We start from the raw sequence: 24482 nt of genomic DNA, 5'->3' as shown, positions 1-24482 counted from the left end.
ATGTGAGAAAAAGCGTCATTTTGTTGAAAACAAATGTCGTCGAGATCATAAGCGTTAATTTCAGACCTCAAATAATCGGCTAGCATTTCGCGATAACGGTCTTTATTGACTGTTATGGTCTCATAGGCATTATTTTTGATTCCACCGGCTCACAAACCACACAAAATCGTTATTTTTTCTAAACGAAATGGCAGCTCTTGAATCTCTCAGGTTGCTCTTTGTCCCAAAAGCGGCAATTTTACTTATTAGTCCGAGCTGCTGCAAAAGGCGCCGAATCGACTCTCTGGTCGTCGGCTGGCTCCTGTGCGACTACAAAATCATTTTGGTCCAGAGTAAAGTGCAGGAGATCTTTTGCACTACCTGCCTTTAGCAAAGCTCTTCATGGGGCAATCTTAGGGGTTATTGCTAAACATAGTCCATTAGGGATTCATGTAGGAAGGCTAAAAATCTTGACGGAAGCAAGTTGTCAAAGTTGCATGGAGGAGGGAGAGATGGAAACATTCTGAGAGTTTCTCCTCCATTGTTCAGGCTTTTATTGACTGAGGTCTTACCAGGAATTAGTTCTTCAACAAATTTGTGATAGGCTCAAAGCGCTTTGCCGATTTATAAGGGTCTCATGATGTTTTAGTTATAAGTTTTAGGTAACACAACGAATCAGTGATCTGAGAGCCCTGAAAGGTTGTACTTCTTAACCTAACTTATTCTAACCTAAATAAGATTATAATGCCGAGTAAACCAAAAATTCTGTTCCGCACTATAATATCCGAATTTTCGCTGGACCATGAACGATTTGAACTTAAGACTATATTAATATATTATAACTATTTAGTTTTTCCTTAAAAATATTTTCGAATCACATTTCCCCCAGACTCACAAAAAAATGCTTTTAATTTAAATCAAGATTGGAATTAAATATAGGGTGTATAAGTATACATTTGTCAATACATTAGAATTGCGGAAAGTGCCAATGATGTGCCACGTTTAAGGCATTTGCCTAACGAGGAGCAATAATTTCAGGCCAACAGCACGCAATATTACTTGTGTGTGTCATAAAAGCAATTGGTTGTGGCCTTTTGTTGGCATGTACAAAAATTGGACAGAAACTAATTTATGTAATACCGCACACACACTCGTTTGGGTGATTTTTATTTGCATGTGTCCAATTGGATTTTTGGATAGCTTTTCATTTGGAGCTAAACTTATTGTCAGAAAGGTTCGCAATAAATGTGACAAAGCCAATAAAACCAGATGCTTATTAAAGCGTTATAGGAAAGGACCGACACAATTACTACTTCTTCTTTACATATACATATTATTTAAAATTTTTCTGAAATATTGTAGCCAAACCCGACTGCCAAACTGTGATAAGAATATTGTCAGAGTTTATTATACATATGTGTATATGTAGAATGTATATCTTCTGTCTATTTTTTTTTAATCTGAACCTTCGATCGTAAAAGGTGTTATCAGAAACTTAAGAAAAAACTATGCTATTGTATATTTAGCTCTCTTGACTATTCCATAATGTCAATGCGCATAACAAGCTACTTTAGTAGCTTACAAGAGTCAAGTTTGATTCTATTGTCAGTTCATACCTTAAAACTGAAGCATTTAATCATTTGGTTTGAAAAGTATTGCAAAAAATTACTCCGAACTGAAAGGAAAGACCTTTTCACTGGGTTGACTAGACTTCTCACTGAATTTGACTTAGTGAAAATGGTACGTTATAGGGAACCGTGGTACCATTGGGCAAAAATCTTTGCTGAGTAAAGGAGGTCAAACTGTTTCATATTAAAATTCACACTCTGCAACGTATACAAAAGTATTAAGAAGTTTTAAAGGAGGCTGGGAAATGTGTCCGCAATAATGACATAATTATGGCATGTGGATAGCAATAGCACATTTTTTGGTTTGAAAAACAGATATCATTTCACTAATTGCTGATATCGTACCACTGATGTCGCATGTAAAACACTAAAAGGAACTAGATGGATGTATGGCTTTAAAAAGTACAGTGCGGTAGTCACATTCAATATTAAGAATGCCTTTAACTCGACTTTTGCTGAAGATCAGCGCCAACTACCTGTCGGCCAAGGACTAGAAAGCTACATAGTGACGGGCGGAATTTCACAAAGCTCAGTCCTGGGCCCACTTTTGTGGAACATCGTATATGATGGAGTGCTGCGATTCCCATTACCTAAGGAGGTGAAAAATAATTGGATACCCGGATGACATCGCAGTGATCGTGGTCAAATAGAGCACCTTGCAAAGTTGTGGCGACAAAAAGCAAATAATGACTTATCGCGACAAAGCTTCAACTAGCTTGGTAAAAGACGTAGTTAGTATTTATTATAAGCAGAAAAAAGCTACTGGTCGTCATACTCAATATTGATGGATATGCCATTACAACACAACAGTCATTGAAAAATGAAAGTGATGATAGACATGAGGCTAAAATATGAGACGCGTCTAAACAAAGCCTGCGAATAAATGTCAAGGGTGACGGCAGCGCTAACGAGGATAACGGCTGTCATTGGTGGACCAGGCCAGAGTAGACGAGCACTTTTGGCCATACTAAGTCAGTCCATACTTATGTACACTGCACCTATATGGCGAACAGCGCTGCCGCAGAAAACCTACTCAGAAAAGCAAAGTCAATAATCCGATTTAATGCAATCAGGGTTGCATGTGCCTACCAAACTGTATCACATTCAGAGTTATTAGCAGCATACAAGCATCGGTAAAACGGAAACAAGAACAAATTAATTTCTATCTTACATAGTTCTTAACAAGGCATGGTTATTATAGAGGATACCTCTACAAATATGGACACGATGCCGAAACTAATTGCTCCTTTGGCAGCAGCAGCGCAGAAAACGTTTTGAATATCTTCTTTTCCTGCCCAAAGTATGAAAAAGTTTTAAATAGAGAATCTGATAAACGATCAAATGACGCCGAAGAATATCGTGCCTATACGCATCGTATATATCGTCCGAAAAAATGACGATGTTTTCGAAGATTCACCCTTCGAGAAAAAAAATTCCGAACTGCTGCCATACAAACTGAACGTTCTGAATGAACCCCTTGTGTTGAAATCTTTTTTGTGTGACAAGATATTGTCACGAAATTTGGTAAATATTATTATCTAAGACAACGCTGTAATTTGTGGATATATTGTTTGGATCGGACTTCTATAGCATATTGCTACCATATAAACCGACTGACTAAAATCATGAAAAATATATTTGTATAACCTTTCATGTATATATTAGTTTAGTACAGTTAAAGCTTTTTCTTGTTGTTTCATTAACATTGAATGTGAATAAAATAACCAATATTGGCAAAAAGTTTCAAAATACAAATACATTTTGTTATTTAATAAATTAGAATTTATTTTACCCATTTCAAAAGTACGAGTATGCATGCGAGTGAAAGTTCACGTGCAAATAAAAGTGCTGTCACATATACATTTACATATCATACACATATGTATGTGCTGAACGGTCATATGTTAGGAATAATGGCATTGTGTTCGAGCGTACAATAAATAAATGAAGGACGACAGCATTAGTATATTAGTACAATTCCTTTGGGTGATTGGCATGAATTACAATTGCCACAATAGCCGACACAAACATACACATGTATGACGACTATTTCATATTCCTAGACATATGCGTTTGCATATGCACATATAGAAATATATAGTTGGGAATAAAGCTGAAAGCCGAAAGGCACTTTCGCCACACACTCGCAGCAAATAAATACACAGAACGGAACAAAAGCGCAGAAAAGCTTTTACAAAACGCTTGGGCCGGCATGTGGGAGTACGCCACATACATACATATTATATGCCGTGTCGTAGTTTTGAGTGCGCCACACACATGCGCATACACTCGCAGGACGAAGGACGAAGGACGTTTATTAAAAAGTTCAAATGTCATGAAATTGTCAATAAAAATATTACTCGCTGCGATGACGTGCGTTGCCAGCAGACAGTCCATTCGACAGTTAGCAGATGCTTGCATATACGAATAATAAAATTTCGCTTAAGTGAGTGTGTATGTGTGTGTAGGAGAACTACAGTTTTAAAGTGAATCGAGCGAATTTTGCCACAAGCGCATTGCATTTGTGTGTGTGTATGCGTGACAGTTTGTATTTGTGTGGAATTTTATATGATCCACGCTAAACTAAACAAATTTATATAAAGTATATGGTATTTATGCTCACATACCCATATGTATGGATGATAGGTAGGGTATAACTACAAAAGCGGAAGTGGGCACCCATACGCTATCTGCACGCATAGAATAAAGCCTCTTGCGAACAAATTTTATATAAATGTATGTTCTTAAACATGCATAAGTTCATAGAATGTTTATATACTGTTATACATTGTTTTTATATTTTCATGTGCATACATACATACATACATACGGGTGTCCCTTATTTCCCAAGAAAACGCCATAATTTTCAGCTTTTGCTCTAAAAACATGGATTCAACGAAGAAAAGTTATATTTTTTCAATTAAAACCGTGCCTAATTTATATTACTTTTCCCAGTACACCATGGCGTATGAGTAACACAGAATGCATCACCTGTATGAATGCACAGGCCATTTGTTGTGTAATTTTAACTGCGTATAAGTTTTAAAGGAATATTTTTTACAAAAAAAAATTCTTCGAAAATTTTGTATTAGAAAATCACTTTTTCAAAGTTATTGATTTTCTTACTTAATGTAAAATACCAAAAAATCACCTGCTATATTTTTGGTATTTTCCTCACTACAAAAAAGTTCTGAATTTTTTTTTATAACACTTATAACACTGCTTTAACAGTTATATGTACGCAATTTAAATTATAAAACAAATTGAAGTGAGCATTCATGCAATTGATTTATACATTCTGTGTTACTCATACGACATGGTGTACTATATGAATACAGTATAATTTATGCATAACTTTAACTGCGTATAACTCTTAAAGGAATGTTTTAATGGAAAAAATCAAAAATATTTTTGTAGAGTGAAAAATATTGTGTTAGAATAAAGTTAGAACTAAAAATAAAATATTTACTGCAAAGGAAAAAATCACAAGTAAAATGTATGGGCAGCGTAAAATAATTTAAATACAATTTAAAATGAAAAATAAATGATAACAAAGCGCTTTAATAAGCAAAATTCTTTTCTTAGTCCGTAAACTAAAACTTAAGATACCATTTTCAAAATATAGAAATGAGCTTGGCAAATAATGGACACCCTTAAGTGCACAAAACTGTATTTTTTAAGGTTTGGTCAGGTGACTGCTTGCAGAAAGCCTCATTTTATGACAGCCGTTACTGCTACAATATATAAGGGCAATGTCTGTACAATACTCTGTAGAGTATTTATATATATTTTTTATGGTTTGGTTGCCCAACAATAATAACAATGGCGCTGTCATCACTTTTAGCGCACGTGTGTAGATTAGCAGCGATTTGTATGATAAAAATGCGCTCTTTCTGAAGCTTACCAAAAACCGGAAGCAGTGCAGAAACTATTATAAAAGTACAAAGTGAGGTAGTGCTATATTCCTGTGAGATCAGTACTTTTGTTATCAATCAATGGTAGTTACAAGTCAAGTGGTCCCTTAGTGCTTTTTAATATGATAAATATCTCTGAGGGTGGGTAAAAATAAATACATTATTTTTCCAAAATATGGTTATAGTTAACTGCATCTCTCGTTTCATAAATACACATTACAACATAAGGCATTTTAAAAAGAAAATCTCGTACTAAAAATATTTCAGTCAGTTTTGTAATTGCTTGGCTCATTAATGTTTGAGCCCCCGTCAAAGGTGGACACCAGCTTAGCAAAAATGCACCATATTTAATTGTTTAAATTTTCGCTAGGAGAGATATTATATTCCCCCACGACAACACCAGGGCAAACAATCAATTATTCACCAAAAGCTTTGAGAGCTTGGTTCGGAATTCTTAGGCCTCAAGCTTAGAGTCAGGTTCGAACTGTTAGCTCTTCAAGTTGTAACTACTTGTTCCTATCTAGGGCACAATAAACCTTAGGTCGTGGCACAATCTTCATTTTTTTATCTATGGCGACTAATTTTGCTGATAAGAAACTCCCCTCAAATGAAGCTTATGAAAATCGATAGTCGAAGCTTTTTGCCGTTAGGGACGAGAGTTTAGTTATGAGTAGCATTATGAAATTACATTCTAAATTGCAATCATATATGAAATAAATCGGTGTATTTTTGACCTAAACCAATTCAGTCTAACCATGTTAAACAAAATTAAATATAATGGAAAAATAATGAATTTATTTTTCCTAGACCTCACTCGAATGATAATAAACATTCTTCATTAAACTTGAAGTTTCTGTGTTTTTTCTTTAAAAGAGTAGGCAACTTCGAAATGGATCATCCTTTAAAGCAAAGCCAAAATGTAAATATCACCGAAAAGTGAGCAATGCCACTTCTACTATTAAACTGTAGAATTGATCTGAATTTGTGACCGCACATTAGCTCTAAAATTATTAATGCTTCGTTATTCTGTTGCTAGTACTGCAGAACACAACAGTTAGAGGTTGGGGTCGTGGGTGGTACATGATTTCACTTATTTCCCATCATATCATGAAATTCTAGAAGCGAAATTTCCACGAAGCTTGTTTAAATATGTTTAGTTTCTTTCTGATATATTATATTTACAATACAATATAATTTCTCTGAGAAAATGTTTACAACAATGCATGTATTGGACCGTAGATAAACGTGCTGAAATGCAAATTTCGCTCGCAGGGGAGACATCTCATCTGTTCTTACTGCTATGAAGGGTAAGAGTTATAAGCTTTATTATTGGTAAATCTTTTACTTGATTTGTCGAATTTGGATTTCTCAAAATTACTGTTTTCTGTATGCGAATACATACATTTATTTCACCAAATATTTTGTTAACAATTTTTTACAAAGAATTTGCTCCTTTGAAATTGCCGAGGCGTGTGTAAAATACCCTATTTGATGTACTGTTTTCTGCTGAATGATATATGAGTTATTGTAAGACTTTCTTCACTGATAAATAAAATTATAATATATGGACTTTTAAACCAAATATTGAGGCTTTTGAAATTTTTTAAACAAATAATGCTTTCTTTTAGAAAATTTATTAAATATACTTTTGAAATTTTATAACATATTTTACATTGGAAGAAAGTGCTTTATCAGTTTGCAAGTATATTTTCCCACTTTTAGAACAGATAATTTTTAATACCAAGAACCATCGCCTTACAAATTCATAAGAACTTTCATTTAAATATCATAAGTCAAAAATTTTTGGGATAAAATTATTTTTAATTTCACTTGTAAGCTTCCTAAATACGCTGCCAACACCATGTGAAACAATTTTGAAAATCTCACGTTATGCTTACGCTTTCAGCTTAGCACGTTTTTGCTGCCTGCATACGATGGCATGTTAATCCTACGCGCTCGTACTCTTCAACCAAATGTAAATGAAAATTTGAGAAAAAAAAATAATGTTGGAGCGCTTTTGTGGCGCGTCATCACTACTTAGCATAATCACACATTTAATGGCCTTAAACCAAAACCGTCGGCAAATCACAAAAAACACATGTTCTTGTAACATACATGTAATATATAGTCAAAGAACCGCACTCGCAGACTGATAGTCAAAGGAAAATCTTAAAACCGTGTAGGCGTATTTAAAGTGCATAAGTATGTATACATATATATGTATGTACATATATTGTATGCATACTCATTAGCTGCAAGGTAATTATGAGTCCACACCTTTATACAAATAAAGTGCGGAAAATATTACTCAGCTTGTAGCTTACAGAAGCGTATGTCACTTATTACGTCATAATGTACACAATTATGCCACTCATACAAGCAACCATATACATATGTGTGTATGAGTTGTATGACTTTGGTACCTTAATTTCGGGTAAAATAATTTTCTTAGTATTAAAGACTCTTATTAGTCTTTGTTTACTCTTAATCTGTAGATATTATTATATATTCTGCTTACCTAACTTACTCATGAATGCATTATTTTCGAAGCACTTCTAAAGTACTAATTTCTGATAGTTTCGACCTCTAAAGAATAACTTTTGAAAATAACAAATCATCTACCTTCTAAGACTGTTTTTTCTGAAAAATACAAATTTGGTCCGAACTTTATGCAACCTTATTAGGTTAAGAACATAAAAGCACCCAATTTTTTTTTCTTATACCCAGGATGTGGAATGTTTTTTTTTATGTACTTTCTTATGAGTTGCCAAATGTAAGATTTTACAGGGTGACCCAAAAGTTCTGTTAACTTCAAAATTACGACAATATGATAATTTTCACAAATATTACTTTTGAGAGGCTATTCTGGTTTAGAGGCATAAATATCAGGTAATTTTTGAAGTGTCGTAAAAGAAGGCAATTGAAATTTTTTCTTAATTCTTTATTAACATTGCAAGAATACAGAACAAATTAAAAAAAAAAAACAGGAAATGGCGACTGCCGTAAAAAAATTCGTACTTGATTCTCTCGACTCTTTGATTTTTTTTTCTAAAAATTAAAATGTGGAGATGGCTAGTTCTAGCCGCAGACAGAGGTGCAAGTCGAGGAGAAAATCGTTCGGCTGTCTGTTGCAATTGATTCTCTTTGATGTCGAACCTTCTTTTTGTTCTTGCTACACTGGAGGCGTGTCTTCCATCTATCACAACATGATCGATCGGGTTCGTGGCTTTTCGATACGAATTTTTCAATGCTGGAATCTAGTACCACAGATAAGCGTATTTTGGACCCGGTGAAGTGATCAACCTCATTCCACTGTAGGATGTTTCAATATGTGCGAAAGATACCTTCCTTGCTCATCCTGGCGTTAAAGTCGTCATCAAAAGAGGGGTCTCTCATCCGAGGCTGTTGTTTCTTTTTCATTGGGAGCCTGTTTTTACGTGGGAGGGATGGTTCGCCTCTTCTTTTAAACTCGCCTTCAAAAGGATGTTTTTTGGCTGAGCATAGGATGCTTTATCTAAGACTGCAGGTCTTGAGCTATATAAATATATATTTATATACTTGTATATATATTAGAAGCATTTCTGATCACTCCAAAGTGAATGGCACTCAGATAACTATCCGCACATGCGTCAACTATATAGCTATCTCCATCCTTTTTAATTTTTCTTATTCAGAATATGAAGAAAAGTTACCTTGAGATATGTGACAGTTTGGAAACAAGATTAGTCTTAATAAAATCTGTATTAAATTCCGACAAATGAGTAGCTCTTTGGCGAGAAAAGGCCGCGTGCTTAATTTCACACCGACATTTCAAAAACTGAGCAACCGACAGGCGGACGAAAATTGCCAAATCGGTCAACTCATCATAGTTATCATAGAAGGTCTCTGAGGTTTCCTTCTGGGTGTCAAAAACTTTGCAGTTTGCCGTGATCATGGTATAAAAGTTATGATATGGCCAAAATACTAGAACGGGCAGAAGTTCCTGAAAATAGGACTACATACATAAAAGTCTTACCTTAGACCTTAACGCATATCTTCAACAATTCAGCTTGTTGAAAGGGGTTTAAAAATCAGAAACCATAAAAATATTTGGAAAATAACGGAAATATTGTTCGATTAAAGGATCGTTAAAAGAAACAATTCAAATGAAAATAATTAGAGTAGAAAGAAGATAATTAGAGTAGATTAAGCTCCAAGTTTCCAAGATAATCATAGAATAGAACTGTTTATTTATACAAGTATAGAGTTCCTATCCTTTTATTACCAATACCTCGAAAAAGGTATATATTTGTGTAGGATTTTAGGCAAAATTTCAAAGATATGAACTTTACATATTTTCTTTTGAAAAAATTGAGGTTATGGTTTTCACGTGCCTTAAAATGTGTATTGATGTATGCTAATACCCATTATTATTATTCAATACCTCATTACGTTGCAAAATAAATTGAAAAGGAACAAACGCAATCTCAGCAGTTCATTACCCCACCCACCCCGCTTAACACCACCTCACCTGAATTTTAATAAAATAAAATAACTGGCTGCTTTGTTAATTGACCTTTTTGCGCAATCTCATTGCGCAATCTTCTACAATTTATAATTAAATAGCTGTGGTAATTCACTTATCTGTCAATAATTGCGTTATCCTCTTTCATTTCATTAAATACGCTCACCTCATCGGGTTTCTTTTCCAACACCAGTTTTATTTGTATTCGCATTTACCTTCCAAGCAAATGCTGGTGTGTTCCAGCATTTGTGGGCAACAACAGCGCGCATAAATTGCTTGCATCGGCTCCCCTCGCCCGCTCGCCTTGGTCTGAGCAAATCAGGAGAACACGTGTTTCCGTTAACTCTGCTTACCGCAGCTAAAATATTGGTTGCTTTTTATCAAATAATAGAGGGGACAAATAGAAAATTAATTAAAATCCTTTTACGCTTCAAAACACCGTTGCAAATTGATGAGGGTCATATAACAACCGGTGATTGGCAGAGCGTTGGCGGAGAGTCTTTATTGTCTTCAAATGGCGTGTGGTTTGTGTGGGGATCGAGCGTGTGAAAGGCAACAAATTACTGCACAATCATCTTGAGGTGATTAATTAGTCTTAGACAGCATTTGATTCTCTTTCTCCGATTGGCTGCTTTGGGTCAGGTAATGCTTGTGTTGAGTTTCAAGATGTATTGTTGTTGGTATATTCTGCCCATTGTATGCTGAAAGAGCATTGAGGCAACGGTATGCTTATTGAGCTTACTTAGTAATATGAATTAGGTATATTTTTGTATGAAGAAGCTTCTCATGAAGCAACTTTATGTACCAGTGATGTTTTTCAAGATCGACTTGGTTTTCCAAGGCTTTTTTGAACTCGTAGACTGTAACTTGAGTCATCACCTATTCGTAGTAAATCACACGCTTGACTTTTAGGTATGTTTTTAGGCGATATTTGTAGAGTTTCATTCGCCAGAGGTCTTTCTGTGTGTACTTCTCAACCGTGTTAAATGAAGAAACGCTTGTATAGGAGATATATGCTATAGTTATCCAATCTGGATCCAGATGGTGAATACAAATATTTTTACTCGACTTAAGTTGGTATTGCTTTTCATCTTAAAACATTGAAGATATGCATATATACTCAGGTACAAACCTCAACAAAAAATGTCCCTACTCATCAAAATCAAAAAGAGAAAAAAAATCCCACAAAAAAACCGCTTCTGCACCAAATTACCGAACTGTATGAAGCGCCTTATGCCATCTTTGTCCCAAATATTAGTTTTAATCAATTTCAGCTGCCAACCGAACCGCCCACGTCACCGCACATTCAATCATGCTCATGGTGATATTATAATTTTTATTATTTATGCATTCAACACAATGTCAGTGCTGTTGGCTTGAAAGCTAACCGCGCTAACCACACTGACCGTCGTCCGTTGTCCGCAGTGCTGCCATCCGGCAACGCCTGTTATTACATAAATGTCCTGTAGCTTTCATTGTGGTTGGCAGCGGTGCAAAAAATTGATTGGCTTTGTGCGAATGTCAAATTAAACACGACTTTCGCATCAAGAATGCTGGGAAAATATAATAAGTTGAAATTAAAATACGGACGAGAAAAAAATCAGAGGGACATGAAATGATGAAATGAGGAGCAAAACGATTTATGTAAAATTGTTTAAGTCCCTGAAGGCTGGAATGGAAAATTAGTCAGAAGGTTTTGTGGAAAATTATGCTAAGAAATAATTTATAAAAATTGGGTATATGATTTAGTATATTCGATTGGAAGATACATATTTTCCAAAAAAAAAAAAATCCATTTTCCATTTGCCATTTCATGATGGAAAGATGTATGATTGAACAATGAGTCGAAATTATTAAAATTTACTACCAAAATTCGGAGGCAGTGGAGCGCTACGTCCAATTATGGCCATCATAATCGTCCTTTCAGATCAACAATTGAGCGTCTAGTGGAAAAATTTGAATCAACAGGCACAGTACAAAATGTTTCCGTGTCACTGAGACAATGAAGTGTCCGTAGTGTCGAGAATATTGCTGCCGCTAGCGCATCAATTGAGGAAGGACCCATATCAGTCTCTCACACGTCGTTCTCAAGCGTTGGGCATCTCTGGGACGAATTTTGCAAAAAGTTCTTGGCTTGTGTTTTCACAAGATCAAATTGAAACAAGATCTGAAGCCGCTTGATCACCAGAATCGTCGTATGTTCGTTAATTGGGCTGAGAAGCAAGTTGAAAATCACTGTATTTTCATCGAAAGATCATTTTCACCGATGAGGCTCATTTCTGGCTGAATGACTTCGTCAATAAGCAAAATTTACATTATTGGTCAGGCATCTATACACATGTACGCAATGAGCCACTTTTGGATCCCGAAAAAATTACGGTTTCGTGCGGTTTAAGGACCGGCGGCGTCATTGGCTGTACTTCTTCCGTGATGATCAGGACCGGCACGTTACTGTGAATGGGAATCGTTATCGCTCAATGCTAACCAAATATTTTTTAGATGATATGCATTTTGACAGTATCTAATTCCAACACGGCGGCGCCAGAAGCCAAGCAAAAGTCACAATCGATTATTGAAAACCAAGTTTGGTCAAGGTGTTATCTCACAAATATTCACAGTCAATGGTCTATTCCAACAAGCCAGCGACGATTGATGAACTTTGTGCGAATATCGAACGTTAAATTGCGGCAATATCGGCCGATTTATGCTTTATTTTATACAAAAAATTCCTCTCAAGGACTTTGATCTGTTACTTTGTATAGCAACTATATGTTATAGTGGTCCGATATTGACCGTTTCGCCAGATGAGCAGCTTCTTGGTGAGAAAAGGACAATTGCTGAATTTCAGATGGTTATCTTAAAACTTAAAAAATAAAATAGCTATGCTATAGAGCGCTTTTTCTTCAAATTTTCCAAGAAACTCATACATGAAAAAATGTATTCTATTGTAGCGCCTAGCAGGCGTTGGTCGATAACCATTATCCAGCCTTTGCTAGACTGAGACTGAAACAATTCGTTAGTCTAACCTTCGGCGAATCAGTAGACACAACCGAAACTTGAGTTAGCCATCTCAACAAATTTGTGATAGGGTCTTATGATCTATTCTATCATAACTTGCATTAAGCCGGTAAGCTCTTTAAAAGCCACATGTGTATTGTTTTTCTGACATAGAAAACTTCTTAAAAATATCCATTAATCAATCTAAGGCATCTTGAAACCTGTAACATCCTCTCTTTCGGATGTGTTATAACAACGCAAGATATTCAAAGTTAGAAAATATTGGTAGTAAAGAGTTTTGGAGATTTCTATAAAATTGCTTTTATGTGGTTCTTCTTTTACTTTTAAAAAACTTCTACACAGAGGAAGACCCCACGATCTGCGCCAACTACTGTGGGATAAGCTGCCTCAACATCGTATACAAGGTTCTATCGGAGGTACATATTGTGCGAAGGATTAAAGCTCACTGTCAATTAACTGATAGGGCCTTATCAGTGTGGATCTAGGCCTGCAAACCAGATATTCAACATGCGCCAAATCTTGGAAAAGACCAGTCTATTTTAAAGTCGTCTTAGACAGCGCGGAAAAGAGTTTCCTTTAAAAGAATGTCCAAACTAACCTTTCTTAAATTAACAGTTTCAATTGTTTGCTGAGCTCTTTCATGAAATACTAAAAAAATGTAGACCGCAAACTCTGTTGTACACTGTTACTCAGTTGAAGATTTCTTCCTGCAAACATATAAAACAGAATAATATGTCTAAGGATACACAATAATCCAGTAGAATTAACCTTAACTAATTGTTGAAAGCAAGATAATAAACGAGTGTTACGAAATTATGAATAAACACGTTAAAGAGCAATCAGACCTAAATAAATAAGAACCGACGTAGACTAAGACGCAGACAGCAAAAATCACCAAAACAACAGAACATACATTTATTATTATAATAGCTTTTTATTTTCACACTTCTTCTACTGTTTATGTCGCTCTCTGTGTTATGCCTCCTTTTTGCTTTTTTATAGACCTCCTTTTTCATGACAACCTAATAAACCATCAGCTAAATTACAACGGCTAAAGTAGGCCGCAGAGGAGATACAATAAGAACTAACTAGATTATTGGTTTTTTGAGTGAATAAAAGAAAATTATGCTCACACAATGCCAACCGATTGCTTGCGGAAATTTATGTGATCAAGCAAATATGCCAAAACGAAAGGAGAGAGCGAGAACACGCCTTCATTTATGTTCAATCGACCATTTTTCGGATACTTGCCAAAGGAGTGCGTGTGAATTTTCTTCTTCCTTCAATATGTTAAACTGGACGACGTCGTGAATAAAATTTGCTGACTGCGTTATTTGGGGCTTTGTACTAAATACAAAGAAAAATGGATCGGACGACATAGTAAGAGAAATAGGTGTATCCCATAGAGCGTATATGAGCAAAAATTCCTGAAGTAATTTCGAGGAATGATGGCGAGTCAAGAGTTCTTGACCGAATAAAAATTTTGATCCGTTCCGGTTGCTTGGACCCGACTGTTATGGGAACAAAAATTGATAATCTCTTGATAACGTTATTAATGTTTGTAGACCCGTAATGCCGGTTATAGTGAGCGTTATCTACGCCGATAAAGAAAAAGATGCCTGTTATAAGAAAATTGAAATTGGAAAATTTTTTCAATATCCGTCATTCATTGAAAAGACTTTTGAATTATTCACAATCGTTTTATTGAACTTGATTTCAACAAATGTGTGGCTTGTCATTTTCGGAAAACCTTCGTCTAAAGATGCCACTTTCGGAAACCCCAACTTGTTTTTTGGGTTAATGTCAGATCTTGTATGACCTTTCTACAGATGACAATCTATCCAACCAGCCCAACTAGAGATTCACGACCGAAAATGAGTCATCCTTGATAGAAAACAGAAAATATAATAAGCTTCTGAAACTGTTAGGCTTGCTACATATGCTAACACTATTAGTGTTTTTCTGCAAAAATTATGTTGTTTTACATAAAAACTTATTTTTTTTACGCTTCGCCTCAGCATTCCGACTGAAACACCAATTTTAATAATAAATTCGACAAAGTAAAGCTTTTGCAAATGCGTCGCTGGGAACAATGAACTGAAATAACGAAAATACTAACGGTAAAGTACTTTCACCAATTCGCTGATTTGATTGCAATCAGTTTCCATTGACTCCGTCGCCAGGCCAATTGCCTAAATCAAATGTGTCCTTTCAACTGAACTCTTTGTGTCTACAAGAATTACTCAGCTGCATTATACTCGCACTCACGTAACGGCATTTTAGCACTACCAACCGGTCTACTTTCTATCACACAGTTATATACTGTAATAAAATTTGTATGTATGTATGTAATAATGGATATATGTATGTATGCACGCCTATGTTTATATCTCCAAACAGAGATTTCGCTTTGCATTAATATATTTGTTTGCACGTACAGCACAGATTGTGTGGATTAATAGCGCTTAGAATCAGGTTGTTGGTGTTGTATGTTGTGTTTTTTCCATTTCAACAAATAGGTTTAAACGAATCAACGGCTGTCATTGCATTTGCTTTGCCCGCCTAAATAGCGCACACACACATACACGCTGTCGCATGTGTTCGCCGCTTAGCAATGCAAACAAAAAAGTAATCGCCGTTATTACCGAAAATATTCTCGCTGCCGATTTATATGCAAAAGCGGTTATCTGCTGCATTGCAATTACGCAATTGAGCATTAAAGTGGATTTGCGAAATAATTTATTTGTGATCGGCGTTCGTTGAGCCGCAATGATATGGAATTATTTAAAACCTTTGCACAGGATTATGTTAGGCAATAGCGGGAAAACGGGATGCGCATGCTAAATTTAATTTAATTATATTATATATAGAGAACTTTATATACTTATGTATAGTAGTGCATACAAAATTTGAAGCTGATTAATTCTATTTGAAACTAATATTGGAATCAGTGCCAATTTCTTAATCATGAGAGATTTGCAAATATATTTATACTAAATAAGGGTATTTGAAATGGAATGGTTACTTCTATTTAGACTTAAATGGCTTTCAACTTGTGGTTATTTTTGATGTCACGAATTATTTTTATTTATTGCTTCAATATTTTTTTCTCGTTGCTACTAGATAAATATACTGTAAGTAAGGGACATGCAATTTGAATATAATATAACTATACAAAGACTAAACAATGTAAGGAATGAAGTTCGGGTGCAACCGAATAGTTTATTCTCTTTTAATTTTCAGGAATCAAAGCCGGCGAAATACATACTAAAATTTCCCTGGTTTTCCATAAGATACCTCACATACAATCACCGATCACATGGGGTAAAGTTAGCTCAGTAAAATCAGATGTTCGAAAATCCTGAAATTATTTATATTGGAGTTAAGTCAAATTGTCACTCAATTTCATCTATTTTAGGTACAAAGATGAGTAAACAAATTTTATAAAGTATGTCTGAATTACATACAAACAAACGTTTACCGGGCAAAAGTCACTGACAAGCAATATTTTCATAAATTATAAGGTGCCCATGAAAGCTCTATTAAAACTTTATTCAAAACTAAACTTTGTGTTAAAACTAAATATTATAATATTTGTTATTTGTTACTTTCTTAAAAGGTCACGAAAGTCCTTTTCAGTCTGCGCCCGCTATTTCGAATATATCTGGCGTACACATGCCCACTTTTTCCAATTTTTTTTTGCACATAGATGCTACTTGCTGCTCCCGATCCCGTGTGAAAATTAGTTTTATATCTTAATTGAATTCTTAGATGGCACTTTATATATAAGTTTAGGGGCTTGTGGGCGTAGCAGTGGTCTGATTTATACCTGAACAGGGTATATTAAATTTGCCACGATGTTTGTAACACACAGAAGGAAACGTTGGAGACCCTATAAAGTATATATATAAATGATGAGTATGTTGAGCTGAGTCGATTTAGCCATGTCCGTCTGCCTATCTGTCCGTCTGTCCGTCCGTCTGTATCTATACGAACTAGTCCTTTATTTTTAAGATATCGTTTTGAAATATTGGAAACGTCATTTTCTCTCAATAAGCTGCTCATTTTTCAATGGCCGATATCGGCTCACTATAGCATATAGCTGCCATACAAACCGCACGATCGGAATCAAGTTCTTGTATGAAAAACTTTTGCATTTGACAAGATATATACACGAAATTTGGTATAGATTATTTTCTAAGGCAACAACGTAATTTCCGAAGAAATTGTTCAGATCGGTTTACTATAGCGTATAGCTTCCATACAAACTGAACACATAGTTACTAAAAGAAATGCACCTGTGAAGGGTATATTAGCTTCGGTGCAGCCGAACTTAACGTTTTTTCTTGTTTTACTTTATAATAAAAATATATTTGGTGCGAATGAATTCCAAACGAGAATCTCAATTATGGTTGATTGTCAGTAATAACGACACGGTCCAAATTGGGCTTTGGGAATTTATTCGTGCTAGACATGGTCTTCATCACTTTTAAAACATAATGGCAAACATTTATCTGCTAAGTTCTTGGCCATAACAGAAAATATTATATAAATTCGTATTAAGTGTCAAAAGCAACAACAATTTACTAACATATATTCCATACCATCTAATTTTTAATCTCCAAGTCAAACATTTTGAATTCATCTTTATTCATGGATGTCATTTCAAACCTATACAATCCTGAGACCAGCCTCTTATTGTAGTATTTAAAAATGTACATATATTAAAATAAATTTCACATTCAAATATTTTCAAATTAATATCAACATTTTTATTTAAAATTATACTCAATAAATTTCGCAATTTCAATTCCAGGCCAAAAGTTTGCGCCATTTGCTCAATTATGTCGCCAAACAATGTGCGCCAGTGCGTATGAGCAACGATGCCCGACATACTAATGCACAGCTGTAGCAAGGACACTTACAGATTAATTGCCAGCGTCTGCCATATGGTGGCGCGCATTTAAAGACATCCTCTATTAAAAATAAATAATAATACAGACGCCAAACTTGGACGGCAACGGAATTCGCGCAAAATGCCGCAGCGGAACGCCGAGTACACGAACGACACAGAAGCAGTGGCTTGGCCCGGCCGTGGAGCGGCACTGAGCCAGCTAATGCCCGCGATGCTCGCGAAGCAGTTGACTTGTGAATTCATTAAAAATGCATGGCCAGTAATAACGGTGAAACCAACAGCAACAACAAGTTACGCTACAACGAAGACGACGAAGAACGCGCTTGCCGACGTACACAAGGAGACAAAGGCGCCAAATACAAAAGCGATAGCACAAATTGTTGCAGTGAAGTAGACAGAGAAATAGAAAAGAAGGAAACTTTAAGCAGAAGACACAAAGTCACTGGAACTTAGTTAACAAGAAATATTAAAAGAAAAAATTTAGTCTTTAAAGCAACGAATTGCGGCGTGCAGGCGGATCAACTGGTCGGAAAAACATTTTACAGAGTTACCAGCTGCGCTGAAATTGTGTTTTTAGAAAAATGATTTCTGAAGACACACACTCATTGAAACATGACATATTTCGAAAAAACGCTTAGAAAATTTCCGAAAACGTGTGTCCAATAGACCAGCAAGCAGCTAAGCTGGTACAACAGACCAAATTGGTTAACCTTCTAACGGTAATAAAAAGAGAAGATAAAATAAAAACAAAAATATTGAATAATTTAAGCGATAGCATTAAATAATATAAAAGAAAAACAACGAAATTGAAAAATCTAACTTCAATAAATATTCGAAACAATCAAATGACGCGCTAAACCAACACAAAAACAAAAAATAGCATAAAATAAAAAAACAAATAACAAAATATTGGCTTAAAGCTACAAGCATATAACACACAAAAAAGCAACAAAAAACGAAACCGCATAACAAAAGAAAAAACAAAACTCTCCGCAAAACCTAAAAACCCTAACCTAAAAACAAAGGAAACGAATAAACACGCAACGAGACAACACTGCAAACCAAATAAAAAAAATCTATCAAGATGAGTGATGACCAAACAACGCCCAATGATGATAAAGGTAAGTCAAAGTCCTCACATAAAAACGAAATTCAAGCAGCACTCTTATCACCCCCTCATGCCGCAATAAATGTCGAAGATTAAGTGCACAAAAGATAGCGGGAAAAAATTGTAACAACAAAAAGTGAACGATGCATGAAAAAATCTGTCAATTCTCGTGTCGTGTGACAGGTCAAGTGGGCTTAGTTGTGCCCCTGAGTGAGGTCAGAATGTGGTTGCAAAGAAAAAAGCAAAGTGGGATAATATGAATGCAATATAGAAACTGTTATTTAGTAAGAGAAAAAACTAACAACATATTGGTTGCATCTGATGATGGATTAAGTTGATGAAATATTTTACTGCTTGTAACATGTAAAATATGATAGTGTTTTCATACATCGCAATGCGGATATCAAGCTGTTGTAAAATATTTTTTCTGTTTTGATTCGAGACATACTACTATGAGCAAAAAATAGTAAGACTTTGTTGATAATTTTGAAATTATATATTTATTCTTAAAAATATATATCGGCCTCCTTAACGTTATCTTCCTTGGTCCCAAAACACTTTCGTCAATGGAACTTCTTTTTTGATTAATTTCAATCAACATAATAAAGGGTGATTTTTTAAGAGCTTGATAACTTTTTTTTAAATTGGTTCATGACATTTACTTTTTGAAGATAATTTCATTTAAATGTTGACCGCGGCTGCGTCTTAGGTGGTCCATTCGGAAAGTCCAATTTTGGGCAACTTTTTCGAGCATTTCGGCCGGAATAGCCCGAATTTCTTCGGAAATGTTGTCTTCCAAAGCTGGAATAGTTGCTGGCTTATTTCTGTAGACTTTAGACTTGACGTAGCCCCACAAAAAATAGTCTAAAGGCGTTAAATCGCATGATCTTGGTGGCCAACTTACGGGTCCATTTCTTGAGATGAATTGTTGTCCGAAGTTTTCCCTCAAAATGGCCATAGAATCGCGAGCTGTGTGGCATGTAGCGCCATCTTGTTGAAACCACATGTCAACCAAGTTCAGTTCTTCCATTTTTGGCAACAAAAAGTTTGTTAGCATCGAACGATAGCGATCGCCATTCACCGTAACGTTGCGTCCAACAGCATCTTTGAAAAAATACGGTCCAATGATTCCACCAGCGTACAAACCACACCAAACAGTGCATTTTTCGGGATGCATGGGCAGTTCTTGAACGGCTTCTGGTTGCTCTTCACCCCAAATGCGGCAATTTTGCTTATTTACGTAGCCATTCAACCAGAAATGAGCCTCATCGCTGAACAAAATTTGTCGATAAACACATTTCGAACCGAACACTGATTTTGGTAATAAAATTCAATGATTTGCAAGCGTTGCTCGTTAGTAAGTCTATTCATGATGAAATGTCAAAGCATACTGAGCATCTTTCTCTTTGACACCATGTCTGAAATCCCACGTGATCTGTCAAATACTAATGCATGAAAATCCTAACCTCAAAAAAATCACCCGTTATTTCGATGCTTTCGCTCGATGATTTTCACTGAAGCTATTCAAGTAAGGTTTATGACTTTTTTTTACCAAACTTGTATATATAAAGTCATTTCATAAAGATTGAATATCATTATTAAAACCCTAAATATTATTTTCAAACCCTCGATATTCCCAGCGATTAGTTTCGCGCAACCAGTCTTGAGCCTATAACTATATTCGTGCGGTTTTTTTCCAAATTTCAACGATTTGAGCGATTTTTTAAGAAAAATATCTAAAATATTGTTTTGGGCAATACTTGGACCATCTGACGCTATAATATTTTTCAAACTTTCTGTGAAGTGAGCTCCTTCTGAGTGACTCCCAAAGATTCTACTAGATATTTTTGTGCTTGGCAGCAATCTTCATAGAGTTAATACTCCACTTCCAGTTCTTCATTTTGACAACCCAGGACCTTCTTCAACTTCTAAACCAAAATCACCACTGTTAACATGTACAAACCAAACAATTTTTGGCACAATCGCTCAGCTGGTGCATGAGCACCATACATTAACACCAAAATACCATGAGTTTAAGCTGAGGTTTTCTTCGCATTAAAGTAATGAAGAATGTCAGGTGCAAAGCGTGAAATATTTGACTGTAAAGCAGTAATTTTCTGACTTCTATATCTCCAGAGAGAATTAAAGATATGAAAAAATTTTCTCTAGAAAAAAGTCTAACGCATACCTGCATAAACAAAGAAAAGAATGATCTGAAAACAAGAAATAACTTTAAGTAGTTCTGTTAGTTCTGTTGTAGTTCTTTTCATTTATTTTTTATTAGTTTCTGGGAATTGTTTTACGAGTATATTATTGATTTGGCTAACATTAGTTTTCTATATATCGGTAACTGGTTTCGATATGGCGAATTCTGACCACCTATAATACTGTAGGGATTTCTTATAAAACGAGCAAAACCAATAGAGTTCCATTTTAGTGTAATGATTTTTTGGGATAGCACTTTGGTTTGAAAAAATTTCAGAAGAAGAAGAATTATCAAAAAGTTAATAGTTTTTGATGTTTTCTCGTTTTTCTTCTCTGAAAAATTTTCACATCGTAGCAGTCTCTTTAACTATCAAAGTATTGCTAATATATTTCTGATTTACCCAGAGAATTTGGCACAAATTTCATTCATTCTCGGAGTCCAGTCGGAGTCATTATAGATATGATTTTATTGAGCTCTTTGATTTTTTACCAACGTTCATTAAATAGCTTATATAAAGAGTGCTTTAAAGAAGCCTTTAAGAGATTATTTTTTTTAGTAAATTTAATTTAATAAAATACCATAATATCACTCATTATGGTCACAAAATTATATTATGCGCATTCATAACTTTGTTCGCCGACTTTTGCATTTTCCACGCTTTGTAGCGAGTTCATCGTGTGCAGTGCACTCGGATGACTGTCGATTAGACTTCGCAATGAAATGATGGAGCCATATTTCGTCCATTGTATATTATTGATATCCATTGTATATTATGCATATCAATGCAAAAACTCGAATTTATTATGCTTCATAACATTACCAACCACTACTCTGAATCATCAACTTATCGTTGTTTTTGGTCAATAGTCAGCGTCACCTACTTTGCACTGAGCTTTCTCAAACTAAAGTATTTTTGAATGATTTGGTGAACAAAATCAGTAGATATCTCTAGAGGACCTGCCATCTCGAACAACTTCACTTTACGAATTTCAAAAATTATTTTCTAATTGTTTTCGTCGGTAACAACCTCGCTTAGACATCCACTGCCTTCACCCTCTTTAGTGCTCATTTCACCAATTTTTACTTAATATACAAATCTTTGATATCTGATTTTCCTATGACAGTATCTTCAAATACGTCATAAAGCCAAGTTTTTGTTTCAACTGTATTTTCTTTCTTCAAAAAGCAATAAATATTGCAAATAAAAGGCTATTAATATAAGAAAAGCAATATTTTATCAACATGCGAAATCCTTTATTATCCATTTTTTTACTGCAACAAATTATATAATTCAGAAACTGATGATCGGTTCGCGGTCAAATTTATACACGCACTGTTTGAAGGTTAGCGCTAACCAAAAATTATATTGATTGAAATATAGTAGCGCCATCTATGTGTCAGGACGGGTACTCTGCAATTACTATGTACATTAACTCTTCTCTTAAAGCATACTTTCATCACACATATAACTTTATTTAACTCATTTGGTATTAAAATATATTTCCTCTCACTTAAACTCGCATTATTTGTAGAATAAAGTATATGCGTCCTAATTTCAACAGCAAAACTTTCACTCTTCAGCTTCTCCACATTGTTCAATTTTTCACAACTCAGTATGCGAATCATCACTGCCGACACTGAATAAAAAGCTATGAAAGTTTTGATAAACTGCGTGCTGAGAATATCCATTACAACTTTCTTTCTTCTATCCAAAACATATTTACTTATGCGCCCGTTAACGTGCTGCTGTGCGCTAGTCATGTAATGGAAAGTTTAAATTGAAGTTGGCGAAAGTGAAGCAAGTGAAAGTTGCAAAGTAGCAAAGTATTAAAGTCACATCCAACTAACTACATATATGGAACGAATATAAGCAACTAATATATTGCGATCATATCGAATGGCAAATTTTAAGGCAAAAATTTATGTGCATATACAAAGTCGACATTTGTGTGTGTGTGTGAAAATGGAATTTATGATAGAAAGCTAGGGGAGACCAACAACAAACAGTAAACCACACCGCAACCATAGTGTTTTCGGATAATTTGAAGGCACGCGAGACAGCAAAGCAGAAGTTTGAGCTAGTGGTTGCACATAAATATACAAATACGTGCATTTAATATATAATATATAATGTATGTAAGTATGCACACATACAAAACTGTGCAAGTATGAGTGTGCGAACGCAGGCCGACAGCAAAAGGAAACCGCTGATTGTTGGAGAGTGTTGCTGCTTGAGAGTTTCACAAGAAGTTTGCGGTCTGTTTGCTTGTGCAAAAAATGTGATATGAATTGCCTTGCTATATCTACACATGTATGTGTAGATGTGTGTCTGTTTATTTTCTTTGCTGCTTGATCTACTTCAATATGTCTACATAGCTTTTGTGTGCATGTGTGTGTTTGTAGGAAGCGCTTGTGCACTCAAAATGCACACAATATCCGCTTCCGTTGTAGGCCTGCCTGCCAGCGCAGTCTGTAAACTGCATTCATGCATATCCAAACGGCAGCCGTTGCATCCATAAATGTGCGCCCGCCCACTAACTATTTGCTATTGACTTTGCTCACTTATACATACATGTGTGCATATGTGTATGCGTTTGTCAGCTTACGTGCTTGAGCGTGAAGAATTATGCCTTCATTAATTTTAGTTGCTGTAATGAATAAGTAGCAGAAGTTTGAAAATTTATTCGCTCACAAAATTTTCGAAGACAAACTTTGTCGGCTGCGATTTATGCGAGTGTTCCCATGCCGAGAGGAAAAGTAATTAAGCATAATTTATAAATATTTTAAATATTTATATTCAATTCAGTTGATAATATTCATACGTTGAACTTATATAATGTCTCAGCAGGCAGAGTTTTGTGAAAAAAAGAAATGATAAAAGCATCAAAAGCCGAAGTGTGGAACTTTGATCCGCTAAACCTAACCTACTACCAATTCATGTTCTCCCTGTCTTCTCCCTGACTGACTCCCAATCTATTTAGGTTAGGTGGAAATTCAGATCCCTATGTTCTCTGTCTATCCACGAATGAATGTCAGAGATCAGGCTGTGGACCTTTGAATGAGGTTTGCCATCGCTGCTGCCACATTGTAGGGCATTTGGTTGTCTCTACTTTTTTCTGCCTTGTAAACGGCTCTGATAGCTTGTATAGTTGCACGAATTCGTCTTCCTGGATGTCAATAGGCAGTATACTGACTAGTACCTCAGCAGCA

At 35.3% G+C, this 24482-nt stretch overlaps 1 protein-coding gene across 4 annotated transcripts in view; it reads left to right on the top strand.

The window, feature by feature from the left end:
* The window catches only part of LOC105229112 (sodium channel protein 60E), a 292253-nt gene that overhangs the window by 28866 nt on the left and 238905 nt on the right, over positions 1-24482 (top strand). For all 4 annotated transcript variants that reach the window (XM_049453420.1, XM_049453418.1, XM_049453419.1 and 1 more), the window contains exon 2: positions 17860-19079. In XM_049453420.1, the coding sequence (XP_049309377.1) occupies positions 19043-19079 (37 nt within the window). In that variant the 5' untranslated portion in view covers positions 17860-19042. The remainder of the gene's footprint in view (positions 1-17859; positions 19080-24482) is intronic.

This window comes from Bactrocera dorsalis, chromosome 3 (assembly GCF_023373825.1).
Source record: "Bactrocera dorsalis isolate Fly_Bdor chromosome 3, ASM2337382v1, whole genome shotgun sequence".
Classification (NCBI taxonomy): domain Eukaryota; kingdom Metazoa; phylum Arthropoda; class Insecta; order Diptera; family Tephritidae; genus Bactrocera; species Bactrocera dorsalis.
Note: the sequence above shows the minus strand (reverse complement) of the source record. Positions and strands in the feature narration are given on the sequence as shown.